At 44.8% G+C, this 19,754-nt stretch overlaps 1 protein-coding gene and 1 long non-coding RNA gene across 2 annotated transcripts in view; one reads left to right on the plus strand and one right to left on the minus strand.

The window, feature by feature from the left end:
* Positions 1 to 7,504, minus strand: part of LOC141098705 (uncharacterized) — a 241,171-nt gene extending 233,667 nt beyond the window's left edge. Inside the window, exon 1 of the long non-coding RNA XR_012234320.1 lies at positions 6,184 to 7,504. This is a non-coding gene — a long non-coding RNA (uncharacterized lncRNA). The remainder of the gene's footprint in view (positions 1 to 6,183) is intronic.
* Positions 1 to 19,754, plus strand: part of GUCY2C (guanylate cyclase 2C) — a 1,090,166-nt gene that overhangs the window by 900,940 nt on the left and 169,472 nt on the right. The window contains exon 24 of the mRNA XM_073586670.1: positions 14,134 to 14,232. Coding sequence (XP_073442771.1) covers positions 14,134 to 14,232 — 99 coding nt within the window. The remainder of the gene's footprint in view (positions 1 to 14,133; positions 14,233 to 19,754) is intronic.

Genomic DNA, 19,754 nt, shown 5'->3' on the forward strand with positions numbered 1-19,754 from the left:
CAAGTAGGCCTCGGCCTACTACCTGATTTTCCCTGGGCTCCGACACCGCCAGTTGGTGCTCAGAAGTGCTGTACGCACAGACAAAACACTCACTCATGTGTAAGTGGGGGTCAGTAACGTCAGCTGATCCCCTGCTGTGTGGAGGGCAAACTGCTGCTACCTCCAAATTGTAACTACTTCAGATTTAAACATTCTCTGATTTGGCCTCTGTCTCCACTCTGTCTCTAGTATTTCCCCAGACCTCCAACACCGCCAGTTCCTGCTCACAGCTGCCGTCCATGCATTCCACACTTGTTCCTGGTGTTCTGTTATGTGAGCAGATCCCCCAATGTGTGTCCGGCACTGTCTCCTGCGCTGTCCACCTTCCCACTGCAAGCGGAGGGAATGTGGACAGAGCAGGAGACAGTGGTAGACACACATCAGGGGATCTGCTGACATTACAGAACCCCAGTAACACAGGAACACGTGTGGATTGGGCAGACGGCTGCTGTACGCATAAACTGGCGGTGTTGGTGGTCACGTGAAATCCTGGAAACAGAGTGGAGACAGATGCCTAATTGGAGCACGTTGACAGTCTGTTGTAGTCTACAAACAATCTAAAACTGCCTCCAAGTAGGCCTCAGCCTACAAAATGACTATCCCTGGGCTCCAACAACGCCAGTTGGTGCTCGGAAGTGCTGTCCACACAGAAAAACACACTTGTTCATGTGAAAGTGGGGTTCGGTAACGTCTGCTGATCCCCTGCTGTGTGTACAGCAAACTCTCCTGCTGCCTCCAAAGTCAAAATACCTCCGATTTACACCTGGCTCCTAGTAGGCCTCAGCCTACACCATAATTGTCCCTGGGCTCCAACAACGCCAGTTGGTGCTCGGAAGTGCTGTCCACACAGAAAAAAACTCACTTGTTCATGTGAAAGTGGGGTTCGGTAACGTCTGCTGATCCCCTGCTGTGTGTACAGCAAACTCTCCTGCTGCCTCCAAAGTCAAAATACCTCCGATTTACACCTGGCTCCTAGTAGGCCTCAGCCTACACCATAATTGTCCCTGGGCTCCAACAACGCCAGTTGGTGCTCGGAAGTGCTGTCCACACAGAAAAAAAACACTTGTTCATGTGAAAGTGGGGTTCGGTAACGTCAGCTGATCCCCTGCTGTGTGGAGGACAAACTGCTGCTGCCTCCAAATTGTAACTACTTCAGATTTAAACATTCTCTGATTTGGCCTCTGTCTCCACTCTGTCTCTAGTATTTCCCCTGACCTCCAACACCGCCAGTTCCTGCTCACAGTTGCCGTCCACGTATTCCACACTTGTTCCTGTGTTCCTCGTGTTCTGTTATGTGAGCAGATCCCCCAATGTGTGTCCGGCACTGTCTCCTGCGCTGTCCACCTTCCCACTGCAAGCGGAGGGAATGTGGACAGAGCAGGAGACAGTGGCAGACACACATCAGGGGATCTGCTGACATTACAGAACCCCAGTAACACAGGAACACGTGTGGATTGGGCAGACGGCTGCTGTACGCATAAACTGGCGGTGTTGGTGGTCACGTGAAATCCTGGAAACAGAGTGGAGACAGATGCCTAATTGGAGCACGTTGACAGTCTGTTGTAATCTACAAACAATCTAAAACTGCCTCCAAGTAGGCCTCAGCCTACAAAATGACTATCCCTGGGCTCCAACAACGCCAGTTGGTGCTCGGAAGTGCTGTCCACACAGAAAAACCACACTTGTTCATGTGAAAGTGGGGTTCGGTAACGTCTGCTGATCCCCTGCTGTGTGTACGGCAAACTCTCCTGCTGCCTCCAAAGTCAAAATACCTCCGATTTACACCTGGCTCCTAGTAGGCCTCAGCCTACACCATAATTGTCCCTGGGCTCCAACAACGCCAGTTGGTGCTCGGAAGTGCTGTCCACACAGAAAAAAAACACTTGTTCATGTGAAAGTGGGGTTCGGTAACGTCAGCTGATCCCCTGCTGTGTGGAGGACAAAGTGTTATGCTCCCTCCAAAGTCAAAATACCTCCGATTTACACCTGGCTCCTAGTAGGCCTCGGCCTGCACCATGATTGTCCCTGGGCTCCAACAACGCCAGTTGGTGCTCGGAAGTGCTGTCCACACAGAAAAAAAACACTCGTTCATGTGAAAGTGGGGTTCGGTAACGTCAGCTGATCCCCTGCTGTGTGGAGGGCAAACTGCTGCTGCCTCCAAATTGTAACTACTTCAGATTTAAACATTCTCTGATTTGGCCCCTGTCTCCACTCTGTCTCTAGTATTTCCCCTGACCTCCAACACCGCCGGTTCCTGCTCACAGTTGCCGTCCACGCATTCCACACTTGTTCCTGTGTTCCTGGTGTTCTGTTATGTGAGCAGATCCCCCAATGTGTGTCCGGCACTGTCTCCTGCGCTGTCCACCTTCCCACTGCAAGCGGAGGGAATGTGGACAGAGCAGGAGACAGTGGCAGACACACATCAGGGGATCTGCTGACATTACAGAACCCCAGTAACACAGGAACACGTGTGGATTGGGCAGACGGCTGCTGTACGCATAAACTGGCGGTGTTGGTGGTCACGTGAAATCCTGGAAACAGAGTGGAGACAGATGCCTAATTGGAGCACGTTGACAGTCTGTTGTAATCTACAAACAATCTAAAACTGCCTCCAAGTAGGCCTCAGCCTACAAAATGACTATCCCTGGGCTCCAACAACGCCAGTTGGTGCTCGGAAGTGCTGTCCACACAGAAAAAAAACACTTGTTCATGTGAAAGTGGGGTTCGGTAACGTCTGCTGATCCCCTGCTGTGTGTACGGCAAACTCTCCTGCTGCCTCCAAAGTCAAAATACCTCCGATTTACACCTGGCTCCTAGTAGGCCTCAGCCTACACCATAATTATCCCTGGGCTCCAACAACGCCAGTTGGTGCTCGGAAGTGCTGTCCACACAGAAAAAAACTCACTTGTTCATGTGAAAGTGGGGTTCGGTAACGTCTGCTGATCCCCTGCTGTGTGTACGGCAAACTCTCCTGCTGCCTCCAAAGTCAAAATACCTCCGATTTACACCTGGCTCCTAGTAGGCCTCGGCCTATACCATAATTGTCCCTGGGCTCCAACAACGCCAGTTGGTGCTCGGAAGTGCTGTCCACACAGAAAAACACACTTGTTCATGTGAAAGTGGGGTTCGGTAACGTCTGCTGATCCCCTGCTGTGTGTACGGCAAACTCTCCTGCTGCCTCCAAAGTCAAAACACCTCCGATTTACACCTGGCTCCAAGTAGGCCTCAGCCTACACCATGATTGTCCCTGGGCTCCAACAACGCCAGTTCTTGCTCGGAAGTGCTGTCCACACAGAAAAAAAACACTCGTTCATGTGAAAGTGGGGGTCAGTAACGTCAGCTGATCCCCTGCTGTGTGGAGGGCAAACTGCTGCTGCCTCCAAATTGTAACTACTTCAGATTTAAACATTCTCTGATTTGGCCTCTGTCTCCACTCTGTCTCTAGTATTTCCCCTGACCTCCAACACCGCCAGTTCCTGCTCACAGTTGCCATCCACGCATTCCACACTTGTTCCTGTGTTCCTGGTGTTCTGTTACGTGAGCTGATCCCCCAATGTGTGTCCGGCACTGTCTCCTGTGCTGTCCACCTTCCCACTACAAGTGGTGGGAATGTGGACAGAGCAGGAGACATTGCCAGACACACATCAGGGGATCTGCTGACATTACAGAACCTCAGTAACACAGGAACACGTGTGGATTGGGCAGACGGCTACTGTACGCATAAACTGGCGGTGTTGGTGGTCACGTGAAATCCTGGAAACAGAGTGGAGACAGATGCCTAATTGGAGCACGTTGACAGTCTGTTGTAGCCTACAAACAATCTAAAACTACCACCAAGTAGGCCTCGGTCTTCACCATGATTGTCCCTGGGTTCCAACAACGCCAGTTGGTGCTCGGCAGTGTCTTTGGCATGGGTACTCCCTGTTGCCCAGCCTGGTTCCGGGTAGTGTCAAGGTCACTATGCCACCAATCCGTTGTCCTGTCGTCTTGCGGCCGGGTTAGCCTGCAAGTTTAGGTGCCTGCAGTTTAGGTGACTCCTATGTGGGCTGCGGGAACTGGCACTGAAGGCTGGATCCGTAGTGCCAATGGGACATGGACCCCCTGTAGGACTGTGGGTTTCGGTAACTGCGGCCGGCTTGTGGCCTGGCTACTTTGCTTTGGATGGGTACCTTCTGTTACCCATCCGGATGCCAGCACTGTCAGCTGGTTCTCGCCAGAGCCTTTGGCCTAGGTGCCTCCATCTCGGTATCCGAGGTCCAGCACCATCAGCTGGTCCTTGGTAGTGCTTTTTAGCACAGGTACCTTCTGCTTAGTAACCGTGGTCCAGCACCGTCAGTCGGTCCTCGGTAGTGCTATTGGCTCTTGTTCCTTCTGCTACCCATCCGGGTGCCAGCACTGTCAGCTGGTTCTCACCAGAGCCTTTGGCCTAGGTGCCTCCATCTCGGTATCCGAAGTCCAGCACTGTCAGCTGGTCCTTGGTAGTGCTTTTTAGCACAGGTACCTTCTGCTTAGTAACCGTGGTCCATCACCGTCAGTTGGTCCTTGGTAGTGCCATTGGCTCTTGTTCCTTCTGCTACCCATCCGGGTTCCAGCACTGTCTGCTGGTTCTCGCCAGAGCCATTGGCCTAGGTGCCTCTATCTCGGTATCCGAGGTCCAGCACCGTCAGCTGGTCCTTGGTAGTGGTTTCTAGCACAGGTACCTCCTGCATAGTAACCGGGGTCCAGCACCGTCAGCTGTTCCTCAGTAGTGCCATTGGCTATTGTTCCTTCTGCTGCCACTAGGGGTTCCAGTACTATCAGCTGGTTCTCGCCAGTTTCTCAACCTTCTTGTACCTTCTGCTACATTTCCAAGATCAAGCTTTTTGAAATTGTCTTTGGTAATCCTTATTGATCTCCATGACGACAACCCTGATGACGACGACCCTGAAGACCACACCAAAGAAGACCAGAAATATGACCCTAAATAATAAGACCAAGAGGACAAAGAACATGAAGACAACCACCAAGATACAGAACAAAAGACAGAAGAACAAGAAGCAGAAGAAGCAAAAGCAGAAGAACAGAAAGCAGAAGAACATTAAGCATAAGACTAAAAATCAGCATAGAAGAAATCAAAATTATAAGCAGAAGAAGACTAAGCAGTAAATGGGGGTGAGTCCGTTCCTCCTCGTGGTGCCCCTGGAAAATGCCTGCTGCTGCAGGCCAAACTGAACGTGGACAAATCCTGTTGTAAATCTTTTGTGACAGGCAGAACATAAGGTGTAATCTTATAACTTTTATAGGTAAGTACTACAGGAATGCCTGTCACCATAAGAAAATGAAGAAAAAGAAGAATAGGAAGAAGATGAAGAAATAGCATATGAAAATTAATAATAGCTGAATAAGAAGAATATGAAGAATGGAAAAAAAAAATTAATGGGAAGAAGGTGAAGAAGATGAATAAGGTGAAGAAAAAGTTGATGAAAAAAATGCTACTGCTGCGGATCATGAAGGAGAAAGTGTGGGAGAAGTACAAAAGAAGGTGAAGAGCATGGAAGTTGTGAAACATACATATCTGACAAAATATAAAAAAGTTAACATAGTCAATATCTTTTTAACTCCGAACGTCTTGAAAAAAAAATTGGAATTAATGCTATGCCATGTGATTTGAATAAACCACTATGCCTTTAATGTCTCCTCCACCTCCCACAATACATTCTACATGACTCTTATTTGCTTTCAATTACGTAGAATTAGCCAACAAGGAAATAAAGGGCTTTTTTAAATTCCGATACCGGAAGTCCCATTGACTTGAATGGGACTTCCGGCATCGGAATCGGCGATACCCGATATTTTTTTGGGATCGGGCGATACCATCCGATACGATATTTTTGGGTATCGAACGGTATCGCTCAACACTAATAGCTACCCAAAACTCTTGCAGGTAAATGGGGGGGGGTGTAGACAAAATGTAGCCTACAGTACAGTACATCCCCCAGTAATGGAATGATAAATATAATAGAGGAGTCTCTAGTAGGTGTATGAGGCAGTAGTAACCCATTAAGTCTGATCAGTGCACAAATAATGGTACCAATACCCGCTAGGGAGATAGCCCAGAAATGGCAAACATGACAATAAGTTATTATTAAAGTGCTGCATGCATACCTGGCAGTAAAAACAGAACCCCGATGCACGTTTCGCGCCAGCTTCCTCGAGGGGTTGTGTGAAAGCAGGAAGAAGGCGGTCATTATATAGTCCATGTAAACGCCGCTGTCAATCTGCGGTATAGCGGCGCTTCCTGTGTTCGCAACAGGGGCCGGAAGCCACAGAGTCAGCATCCTACATGACAGGGCCAGCCAGCCAGCGACGCGTCAGCTGGGAAGCAGGGCCTGCGGCGCGGCATAGACGCGTGTCTATGGCAACCAGCAGACAGCCGAGACACAGGAAACGCTCACCACAGGAGGAGAATGTGTATAACTTATGTGATCTGTGTCCATAAGCCAAATTAGCCAGTATTAGACGCTCTGTGTGTCACAGGTTAACTAACCCTAAATGCCCCCAGGCAGAATGGATGATATAATTAAATATACACTGAATTATTAATAGATGTGCAGCATAATAATAATACTTATGAATAACAAACAAGACAGTGCATAAAAATACAAAAAAATACAAAAACCAAAAAGAAAAAGAAAAATCGGGGGCAGAAATATGAAAGACATACAGAAACATGCATCAATGTACACATATCATAAATATACATACAAGTGCGGCCAATGCAGAATTAGCCCCTAAAAATACCACTATCACAGATGTATTAATAAACACCCCCATGCCCAAAAGAGTACTAAAAACAAATATAATAATATATTGCACAATATAGGCACAGGAGAGTTCATTCCTTCATCCATAGGGATTCTTCAAACTACATATATATTCAGCATAATGGATATATCCTCCCATGAGAAAGATCAATGAAGATGATGAAGAAAATGACAAAACACAGTTCATAGCCTAAGAAACCTGAATAAGGTACAAAACACAGAAGTTGAAATCAAAACCACACACAATATAATAAAAAACACAAAAAGTGTTTTATAAAAAAGGAGCAAAACTCAAGATCTCATTGAGGCCTTTGGGTCGTACACAGTTGACCCTCATAATCCACTTGGCTTCGAGCTGAGCGAGACTTTTCTTCCAATCCCCACCCCGACCATCCATAAAAACCTTATATATCCCTTTGACCCTCAAAAGTCTGGCATCACATGAATGTACTCCTCTGAAGTGTCGAGGTATGGGCTTTAAACTGGACACGTCAGTGACATCACCAGCCTTGATAATGTTACGGACATGTTCACGTACCCTAACGCGTAATTGACGGGAAGTATGCCCAATGTAAACAAGTCCACAGGGACAGGATGCATGATAGATGACCCCCTCGGTGCTGCACGTGATATGCTGTGTTATTTGAAATTCTCTTGAACCATACCCAGAGTAAAAGGATGAGCAACCCTCCATATTAGCACATGCCGCACTGTCTCTGCAAAGAAAAAAGCCCCATTTTGGACCATTAGATCCAAAATTGTCAGAGGTTTTTAGGAGTTTTGGGTTTGCCACATGGTATTTGTAATTTTGCACCTTGTTTTCGCTGGAGATTCTCAATAGGTATTTTTTGTGCATACATGTAACCTTAGCCGATTTCATGCTAACTTGAGCATGCATACCTGGTGGTATCACACCTGTTTGTCTCTTCTCTTTTTGTTATTTCATTATGAGCATTAATAAAATTAATTGCACCCATGTACATTGATATGGGCCTCTGTTCTTCCGTTTTTTGGATTTGCTTGCTAATTAGGAAAGGGCGAATTATTCAGACCTTTTTTTAGGATTTATCCATCGTTATCCTGGTATGATTGGCCCCATCCCTTTCCTGGCATGCATGAACCCATTCCAGTCCTGATATGCATGGTCCCATCCTTATCCTGGTATGATTAACCCCATCCCGGTATGCATGACCCCATCCTTATCCTGGTATGATTGGCCCCATCCCAATTCTGGTATGATTGGTCCTATTCTTATTCTGGTATGATTGGCCCCATCCCATTCCTGGTATGCATGGACCCATCAGCAAAAAAAAAAAAAAAAACATTACACTTACCTTCCTTCGCTCCTTGCAGTGTCCTGCTCCGTTGCCAGCACCTGCTGGAAAACTCACCAGAACTGTTCATCGCATAGAGTAGTAAGTGTTCATTCCTCTCCAGTAGTGCGCAGTATCAGCCACCGGCTTCCTGCTGCTGGCAGTCACGAGTGCCGATAATCAAGAGAAATTAATATTTAGAATACTCATTTCTCTTAAGTATCGGCACACGTGACCGTTGGCACAACAGAAAGCTGGTGGCTAGAGTTGAGCGATACCGTCCGATACTTCAAAGTATCGTATCGGATGGTATCGGCCGATCTTTAAAAAAAGTATCGGTATCGCCGATTCCGATACCGGAAGTCCCATTCAAGTCTATGGGACTTCCGGTATCGGAATAAGAAAAACCCTTTCCTGCCCTTGTACAGCCTCTCTGGGGTCTGTACGGGCCTTTCGGGGGGCTGTGCCGGCCTGCCAGGGGGTCTGTGCAGGCTCCGGTGGTCTGTGCCGGCCTGCCGGGGGGCTGTGCCGGCCTGCCGGTGGTCTGTGCAGGCTCCGGTGGGCTGTGCCGGCCTGCCGGGGGGCTGTGCCGGCCTGCCGGGGGGCTGTGCAGGCTCCGGGGGGGCTGTGCTGGCCTGCCGGGGGGCTGTGCAGGCTCCGGGGGGCTGTGCCGGCCTGCCGGGGGGCTGTGCCGGCCTGCCGGGGGGCTGTGCAGGCTTCGGGGGTCTGTGCAGGCATCGTCCGATGGGACTACAAGTCCCATCGGGCGATGCCTGCTACCATGACAGTGATTGACACATTAGCCAATGATGGGACAGTAGTAGTCCCATCATCCGGCTAATGTGTTAAATGTTAAAAAAAAAATAAAAAAAAAAAAAAAAATACTACATACATACTACATGCATACTACATACATACTACATGCTACATACATACTACATGCATGCTACATGCATGCTACATACATGCTACATACATACTACATGCTACATACATACTACATATATACTACATACATGCTACATACTACATACATGCTACATACATACTACATACATGCTACATACATACTACATACATACTACATGCATGCTACATACATACTACATGCTACATACATACTACATGCATGCTACATGCATGCTACATACATGCTACATACATACTACATGCTACATACATACTACATATATACTACATACATGCTACATACTACATACATGCTACATACATACTACATACATGCTACATACATACTACATACATACTACATGCATGCTACATACATACTACATGCATGCTACATACATACTACATGCTACATACATACTACATACATACTACATACATACTACATATATACTACATACATACTACATGCATGCTACATGCATGCTACATACATGCTACATACATACTACATGCTACATACATACTACATATATACTACATACATGCTACATACTACATACATGCTACATACATACTACATACATGCTACATACATACTACATACATACTACATGCATGCTACATACATACTACATGCTACATACATACTACATGCATGCTACATGCATGCTACATACATGCTACATACATACTACATGCTACATACATACTACATATATACTACATACATGCTACATACTACATACATGCTACATACATACTACATACATGCTACATACATACTACATACATACTACATGCATGCTACATACATACTACATGCATGCTACATACATACTACATGCATGCTACATACATACTACATACATACTACATACATACTACATGCTACATACATACCACATACATACTACATACATGCTACATACTACATATATGCTACATACATACTACATACATGCTACATACATACTACATACATACTACATGCATGCTACATACATACTACATGCATGCTACATACATACTACATGCATGCTACATACATACTACATACATACTACATACATACTACATGCTACATACATACTACATATATACTACATGCATGCTACATACATACTACATGCTACATACATACCACATACATACTACATACATGCTACATACATACTACATATATACTACATGCATGCTACATACATACTACATATATACTACATGCATGCTACATACATACTGCATGCTACATGCATGCTACATACATACTACATACATACTACATGCTACATACATACCACATATATACTACATACATACAATACATTCATACAATACATACATAGACATACAGTACATATAACATAGAGTAACATACTTACCAATACTTGTCACATTGTTCCCCGAAGCCATTGTCTTTTCCGGAATAAATATTAACATAACAAACCACAAAAATACTCACCCACGATCCGAAGCAGTCCACGAGTGTGTCCCACGACGATCTTGGGTAGAGAACTGCAGCATCAGATGATGCTGCCGTTCTCTACGGGCTGCAGGAATCCAATGACGGAAGGTAGGTATCCTTCCGCACTGTATTCCTCCGCCACTTAAAAAAAAAAAAAAGTCCCTAGTCTCACTTTATGCCATTGCTGTGTGGGAATTTCCCACGCAGCAATGGCATAAAGTGAGACTAGGGACTTTTTTTTTTTTAAGTGGCGGAGGAATACAGTGCGGAAGGATACCTACCTTCCGTCATTGGATTCCTGCAGCCCGTAGAGAACGGCAGCATCATCTGATGCTGCAGTTCTCTACCCAAGATCGTCGTGGGACACACTCGTGGACTGCTTCGGATCGTGGGTGAGTATTTTTGTGGTTTGTTATGTTAATATTTATTCCGGAAAAGACAATGGCTTCGGGGAACAATGTGACAAGTATTGGTAAGTATGTTACTCTATGTTATATGTACTGTATGTCTATGTATGTATTGTATGAATGTACTGCATGTATGTAGTATATATGTGGTATGTATGTAGCATGTAGTATATATGTAGTATGTATGTGGTATGTATGTAGCATGCAGTATGTATGTAGCATGCATGTAGTATATATGTAGTATGTATGTAGCATGTATGTAGCATGTATGTATGTAGTATGTAGCATGTATGTAGTATGTATGTGGTATGTATGTAGCATGTAGTATGTATGTAGCATGCATGTAGTATATATGTAGTATGTATGTAGTATGTATGTGGTATGTATGTAGCATGTAGTATGTATGTAGCATGTATGTAGCATGCATGTAGCATGCATGTAGCATGCATGTAGCATGTATGTAGTATGTATGTAGTATGTATGTAGCATGTAGTATGTATGTAGTATGCATGTAGTATGTATGTAGTATTTTTTTTTTTTTTTTTTAAACATTTAACACATTAGCCGGATGATGGGACTACTACTGTCCCATCATTGGCTAATGTGTCAATCACTGTCATGGTAGCAGGCATCGCCCGATGGGACTTGTAGTCCCATCGGACGATGCTTGCACAGACCCCCGGACATCAGCACAGCCCCCCGGCAGGCCGGCACAGCCCCCCGGCAGGCCGGTACAGACCCCCACAGGGTGCACAGCCCCCCGGCAGGCCGGCACAGCCCCCCGGCAGGCCGGTACAGACCCCCACAGGGTGCACAGACCACCGGCAGGCCGGCACAGCCCCCCGGCAGGCCGGTACAGACCCCCACAGGGTGCACAGACCACCGGCAGGCCGGCACAGCCCCCCGGCAGGCCGGCACAGACCCCGGGCAGTCCACACAGCCCCCCGGCAGGCCGGTACAGCCCCCCGGCAGGCCGGCAGAGACCCCCGGAAGGCCCGAAATGACGGCGCATCATGATGCGCACACACCGCGCATCATGATGACGTCAGTCTGTCAATCAACTTTGAACTTCCAATTCCGATGCCGAATTCCGATATTGAAAAAATATCGGAAGTCGGTATCGGAATTCCGATACAGCAAGTATCGGCCGATACCCGATACTTGCGGTATCGGAATGCTCAACACTACTGGTGGCTGACACTGCACACTACTGAAGAGGATTGAATACAGTACTTACTGCTCTCTGTGATGAACAGTCCTGGCGAGTATTCCAGCAGCTGCTGGCCACGGAGCAGGACACTGCGAGGGAGTGGATGAAGTTAAGTGTAATGGTTTGTGTTTTTTAATCTTTTCTGATGGGGCCATGCATACCAGGAATGGGATGGGGCAAATCATACCAAAATAAGGATGGGACCAATCATAACAGGAACGGGATGGGGCCACTCATACCAGAGTAAGGATGGGACCAATCATACCAACATTGGGATGGGGCCAATCATAGCAGGATGCCAGAAAGAAATGAGTATTCATTGCCTTCCACGCCCATGGGCGTGGAATGCAGTGAATATCCATTTCTCTTTAGCAGTGGGCACAGGAGTTAGCCGGAGCCGCTGGCTCCTGCCTCTGTGACCTACTGGTCTGCTGAATTCGCTCCCCCACCTCCCCACCACAGCCAGAGGCAGTACATCTGGACTATAAGACGCATTCCACATTTTCCTCCACATTTTGGGAGGTAAAGAGTGCGTCTTAAAGTTCGAAAAATACGGTAGGTAATATCTTCATAAGAATTTATTAATAAAAATATGTTCTACGTGTTTCAACAATGGACAGATGTTGTACTTGGGCCAGGCATGTTGGTAAGACATCTGTCCATTGTTAAAACACATAGCCCATATTTTGTTTTAATAAATTCTTATGAAGATACTCCCTGCCTTTTGGCCACTCTCAGCACCCCTTTTTTATCTAAATTTTTAACATTGTTATGGTGACTCCTGCACCTTACCGTCACCTGGGGCAAGCTGTGGCTGATTCATTCCATCTCTGGCTTTGAAACAGAATTGGGTCTGGCATCTGTGTGAGTACTACCATATGTCCTTTCTATCAGCACTTGCCATATCCAATTTATTAAGGATTTCTGCTTTATGGAGCACCCTTCTTTTATATTTTATTACATGCTCAACCTGTGCAAGTTTACATGTATTGAATTGTTTTTTAAAGCTTTAAAATTCCAAAATTCCACTTTTGCAATAAATGAGGAATATGGGGGTTCAGAGTCTGCGCTGCCCAAGGTTCAAAGATACGATCACACACAAAGGTGAAGCATGAATGCAGTGTATTTTGTTAATGCATTTCAAGGTTTTCAAACATCTTCATCAGGACCAAACACAATGATGAGATACAAATCAAAAAGTGTGGGAATATATACACAATGTATTAAAAAAAAAGGTGCGCAGCAACGAACCATTGCGGTCATATGATACCCCGTCATTGCAGCAGATACAAATATTGCAAAAGAATAAAACAAAATATATAACTGTAAAATTAAAATGAAATGTATATATGTACTTATGACAAATGTATAAGGATAAAAAAATTAAATATATATATGTATCATTTTTTAGAAATAAATTTCATTTTTATTTTTACCGTTACATATCTTGTCTTATTCTGCTTTGTATCTGCTACAATGACAAGGTTCGTTGCTACGCGCCTTTTCTTTTAATACATTGTCTATATATTCCCGAACTTCTTGAGTTGTGTCTTATCATTGTTGCTTGGTGCTGATGAAGAGATTTGAAAACCTTGAAACACGTTGACAAAATAAACTGCATTTATGCTTCACCTTCGAATGTGTGATCGAATCTTTTAATCTTTGGCAGCATGGACTCTGAACCACCATATTCCTCATATATTGCAACATATCTCCTTGGTGGTCTTGCTGCAGCCTTTACATGCCTCTATAGGAGTTGGGACTGTCACAACCCTATCAGGTGAGCGTACTTAAAACATTTTTTACCATTTGGTTATCAGATAAGACCCTATTTGCACTTTTTTTTCCTCCAGTTTTACCATTTGATTTAAAATTGCACTTTTCTCTCTTTCAAAAAATCTGTACTTTCATGTGAATAAATATTGCTTCCCACACTTATGATTCACGGCTTGCTATAAACTGGTTTATGAAATTTCTTGCACAGGACCATGTGCTGCCGGAGTAGTTGGGATTAAAATGCCAAGATATTGCCTTTTTGGTGACACTGTTAATACAGCTTCACGGATGGAGTCTACAGGATTGCGTAAGAACCTTTTAAAATGTATAAATAAGTACTTTAAATTGACTCAACAACCTACGTTTTTCGACCCTAAATAGTTTTTGTAGTTTTTAGTGAACATAGGTTGCTTTTTGATAAATCAATTTTTTTTGCACTCAGCTATCTCCAGCATTCCCATAAGCAATGCATGAAGCTGTGGTGCCCCTGCACTGATATCACTCTATTCCATTAGAATGACCTCCAGTGATCAGCAAATAATCACCTATTCCAACTTGGCTAAGATGGGAATAACTCTTTTATTCTGACTCCATATCTGGGCTGCAAGTGTGGGGCTCTTTTAACAATGCTTTGCTATAAATGTCTGCATTGAACTTGTACTTACACCAAAAACTTTGTCGGACAGTGTCAACTCAACTGCAAAGGCATGTATGAATATTCCAGAAGATCTTTATTCTCAGGCTTAAATTCTTGTATTATGCACAACAACAGCAGATGAAAGATGATTCTTAACCAGGGATGTAAAGAGGATGAACATAAGGAAATGATGGATGAATCAAAACTAAATACAAATAGAAGGGAGGGGTTACCTACATCAGAGTTAAACTACAGAAAGACAAGACAAACTTCAAAAGGGAAGCTGATTGCACAACAGCATTGGCAAAGGGAATTAGAATTTTCATTGAGTTAGATCTGAACACTTATTTTTGACTAACTTTGGCTTTTGAATAGGGATGAGTGAACCTGAACTGTAAAGTTTGGTGTTCATACCAGACACCTAGTGTCCGTTGCTGAACTCCAAACATGGACTTCTCCCGAAAGTCCATGTTACTGTTATGATACTACGTTCTCATGGCTGCATTGGTCACTCATGGTTATTTCTCACTCGCGATGACGTCAGTAGCGTCATCGCCCGTGGGACATGACTGGGAATAACCTATAGAGCCTCGTTCTCGAGTCTTCATAGGTCACTCTCAGTTATGTCACTGCTATCATTCCCACTCTCATGCTCTACTCCACGAGAACAGAGGAGTCAAACAAAAAAGCCAAGAAGCCAGCGCTGCCTATGGTTAGCATGCAATGCATAAAGTGCACATGCACATATTAGTTTCTAACTGTACTTTGAAATGAGGCATTTAGCAAACAATTGATCAATTCTTTGAGCCACCCCGCCATGCCAAGACATTCTCATATGGGGCAGTCCTACTCTACATTTTTTATATTCGATGTGCCATTACAGCCTCCTAAATGTATTAAAAGCAAGATTATATTAAATGCAAAATGTACCTGAAACATTTCTGAATCACTCCCATGGTGCCAGAAGGGCGAGTGCAGATAAAGGCCGACCAAGTCCGGACATGGACATTTCAGATCTCACCTCCACACTGCCAAACCAGCAACCATAGATAAAGGGTGAAACAGGCCCAGACACAGGTGCATAATCAAATAGAGCCTGGGGGACGGTAGGGCTGCTGTATGTGTGAACAGCAGCCTAGATCAATCACAATAAAGACAGATCAAATGGCGTGCATAACCAAGTGCGCACAGCAAAAAGTGGGGGTCAGCCACAAACCAATATCAAACAAAAAAGCCAAGAAGCCAGCACTGCCTATGGTTAGCACGCAATGCATAAAGTGCACATGCACATATTAGTTTCTAACTGTACTTTGAAATGAGACCTTTAGCAAACAATTGATCAATAAGGAAATGATGGATGACTCAAAACTAAATACAAACAGAAGGGAGGGGTTACCTACATCAGAGCTAAACTACAGAAAGACAAGGCAAACTTCAAAAGGGAAACTGATTGCATAACAGCATTGGCAAAGGGAATTACAATTTTCATTGAGTTAGATCTGACACTTATTTTTGACTAACTTTGGCTTTTAAATAGGGATAAGTGAACCTGAATTGTAAAGTTTGGTGTTCATACCAGACACTTAGTGTCCAGTACTGAACTTCAAACACTGACTTCTCCCGAAAGTCCATGTTACTGTTATGATACTACGTTCTCGAGGCTGCATAGGTCACTCACGGTTATTTCTCACTTGCGATGACGTCAGTAGCATCATTGCCTGTGGGACGTGACCTGGAAAGACCTATGGAGCCTCGTTCTCGAGACTTCATAGGTCACTCTCAGTTATGTCACTGCTTATCATTCCCAATCTCATGCTATACTCCACGAGATCAGCGGAGTACAGAGAGAGACCCGGCAGTGACTGATGTTCCAGGCTTTGCAGCTTTGTTTTTTGAACAGGATTCCATACACTGGACAAAGACCCCTCAAAAAATGACCTGGGGTCCCCCCTATTTTTAATAATCAATTAAGAACATGCAGGCAACTGGGGGCTGATATTAACATGATGGGAAGGATCATGGAAACTGGCCCCTTCTCAACCTCATAAGACCAGCCCTCGGCCACCCCAGAAATGGTGGATACATTAGATGTGGCAATTCTGGCACTTAGCTTCTGCTTTTCTTGATTACCCTAGTGCGGTGGCAATTGAGGTCATTGTTTTTGGGGTTGATGTCAGCTGTGTAAATTCTGCTGGCATCAAGCCCATGAGTTATTAATGGAGAAGGTCTATCCATGGCCGGTTTTAGACAAAGTGGCTGTATATATATATATATATATATATATATATATATATATGTACATGTTATTGACAAATTCAATTAGTATAGTGTTTGTTCAAAATTAGGCTACTTTCACACATCAGGTTTTCGGCGTCAGGCGCGATCCGGCGTCAGGCGCGATCCGGCGTCGTGCCGGTTTTCTGCCGGATCCGTCTTTTTCTTGACAGACAAAACCGGATCCGTCTCATCCGGTTCATCCGTTTTTCTATCCGTTTTTCGACGGATTACGCCGGATCCGGTTTTTAAAATTGACCCTTGTGGCCTTCCGAACGGGATTGGCTACTGGAAAACTATATATAGAGTGTTCCTACAGCCCTTCTTTGACAGGTTGTCGAGGAGAAAGTGCAGGTTGGAGAGAAGAGCAAGTTACTGGCGAAGATGGATGTTGTCATTGGAAATATTTTGAAGAATTTGGCGGATTTTATAGCGGAGGCGAATCGTTTGAGGGTGATTGTTCTGGAGAAGGAGAGAGCGAGACAGCAGCGCATCAGGCATCGTAGACGACGTTTGTGGATCCACCCCATCACAGTCAAGAGAATGACGCGTGGGGTCTATTCTACACTCTGCATGGACCTTCGACGAAACCCGGATAAATTTTTTGGATATGTTCGGATGAAAATGGAGAATTTTGATTACTTGGTGGAGCGCATTGCACACCTCATAAGAAAAGCAGACACCTATTGCCGCTTCTCTGTTTCACCCGCAGAGCGTCTGATGGTGACTTTAAGGTAAGCCACATTTATTGGATATGCTCGCATCAGAGCACACTTTCACTGCAATCTTGTTGGTGGTAGTTTGTATCTCCAAGTGTTATAGCTGAGTTTTGGTATGTAATGCTGTGATTTTAAACTAATTGATTGTTTTTTAATTCCCCACAGATTTCTTGCAACTGGAGAATCCCTTTCGTCACTGCATTTCCAGTACAGACTCGGGATTTCCACCATATCAGGAATAGTGAAGTACACATGCCGTGCACTGTGGGACTCCTTAGCTGAAGAGTTTTTACCAGAGCCCACAACAGAGAGGTGGATTGAAACTGCTGACAAGTTTCAACAGATATGTCAGTTTCCCAACTGCTTGGGCGCTGTGGACGGGAAACATATCCGCATTGTAAAGCCAGCCGGATAGGGATCGGAATATTTCAATTACAAGAAATATTTTTCAATTGTCCTCATGGCCATCGCTGATGCGGAATACAAATTTATTGCTGTGGATATTGGGGCCTATGGCCGCTACAATGACTCTCAAGTTTTCAAACTGTCTGCCATGGGGCGTAAACTGTATGGAAACACCTTCCAGTTCCCACCCCCTAGACCGCTGCCGCAAACATCTGGTCCACCTATGCCATTTGTCTGTGTAGGGGATGAAGCCTTCCAGCTGTCAGAACACCTTTTGAAACCATACTCTAGCAGAGGATTAACAAGACCAAAACGCATTTTTAATTACCGCCTCACAAGAGCAAGAAGAATGGTTGAATGTACCTTTGGTATTCTGACAGCCAAATGGCGGGTCCTATTGACTGCGATCAACCTCAAGACAGAAACTGTTGACGAGGTGATCAAAGCTTGCGTGGTACTCCACAATTTTGTTATCTGCAAGGAACCCATTTCCATTGAGGACACCTCTGAAGAAACCACCTTGCAAGATTACCATGACATTACCACTAGAAGTTCTGTGACGGTTTCAGTAATGAGGGACAATTTTGCACTATACTTTATGTCACCTCAAGGCAGAGTACACTGGCAGGATGACAGAGTGTGAAAGATTTGTGCCCTAACCAAACTTGTGTACCTTCTGTACCAACAGTATATACCTTTGCCAACCAAAGTTGGCTATCTTGTCATGGTCTCTATTTTTAGCTTTAGGCCACAGGTGTGTACCTGGTTGTGTTTTATGCAAAGTATTTCACCTTTTAACAAAAGTTGTGTACATTGTTATGAAATTACCAACAATAAACACAACTTTTTAGGTGAAATACTTTGCTTCAAACACAACCAGGAACACAACTGTGGCAAAAAGCTAAAATTTACCCACAGTTATATACCTGGTTTTGAATACCTTTTTACCTTTTAAATACCCTTTATTTAACCTTTTTTTTTAAACATATTTCGCCGCAGAAAGAAATGACAGACAACCAGTGTAAACAATAATTTAACTTTTTATTTAAAATATTTTTTTGTTTGTAAACTGTTTTTAAAGTTAAAAAAACTTTTTTAATAAAGGTTTGAAAAAAACATGGGCATTTTTATTACAAAACACATCATAAATCTGTGTAGTGTGGGGTGGAAATACTGCTGGAGGGGCTGCGGGACACTTCGACACTGGGAGTGTGGAGAGAGGATTGGGATCGTGGTGGGGAAGGAACAGTTAGAGGTGATGGTGTGGAAAAAGCTACAGAATGGGTGGACATGTGGGAGGCAGAAGAGGTGGTGAGCGGTGGAGTGGAGGGTTGGGCAGGGACTGTAGGAGCAGATGATGTTGATGGAAAGTTGTATGGGGAAGGAGTTTGGTACGGGGAAGGAGTTTGGTACGGGGAAGGAGTTTGATACGGGGCAGGTTGCTGGAAGTGGGGAGATGACTGGTACTGGGGAGGTTGCTGGTACTGGGGAGGTTGCTGGTACTGGGGAGGTTGCTGGTATGTAATAGGAGGGGGAGGATGGAAAGTGGCTGGAGGGGGTGCAGATGTAATAGGAGGGGGAGGATGGAAAGTGGCTGGAGGGGGTGCAGATGTAATAGGAGGGGGAGGATGGAAAGTGGCTGGAGGGGGTGCAGGTGGAGGAACTACAGTGGTGGGAGGTGGAGGTTGGGAGGTAACCTGCTGTAAAGCACCGTGGCACGAATGCATTACATGCATCTGCTGGGTTGGAGATAGTGTTGCCATGCGCTCCACAACAGACCTGAAAAAGGTGTGG

The sequence above is a fragment of the Dendrobates tinctorius genome, unplaced genomic scaffold, assembly GCF_039654945.1.
Source record: "Dendrobates tinctorius isolate UK_male_01 unplaced genomic scaffold, ASM3965494v1 ptg000094l, whole genome shotgun sequence".
Classification (NCBI taxonomy): domain Eukaryota; kingdom Metazoa; phylum Chordata; class Amphibia; order Anura; family Dendrobatidae; genus Dendrobates; species Dendrobates tinctorius.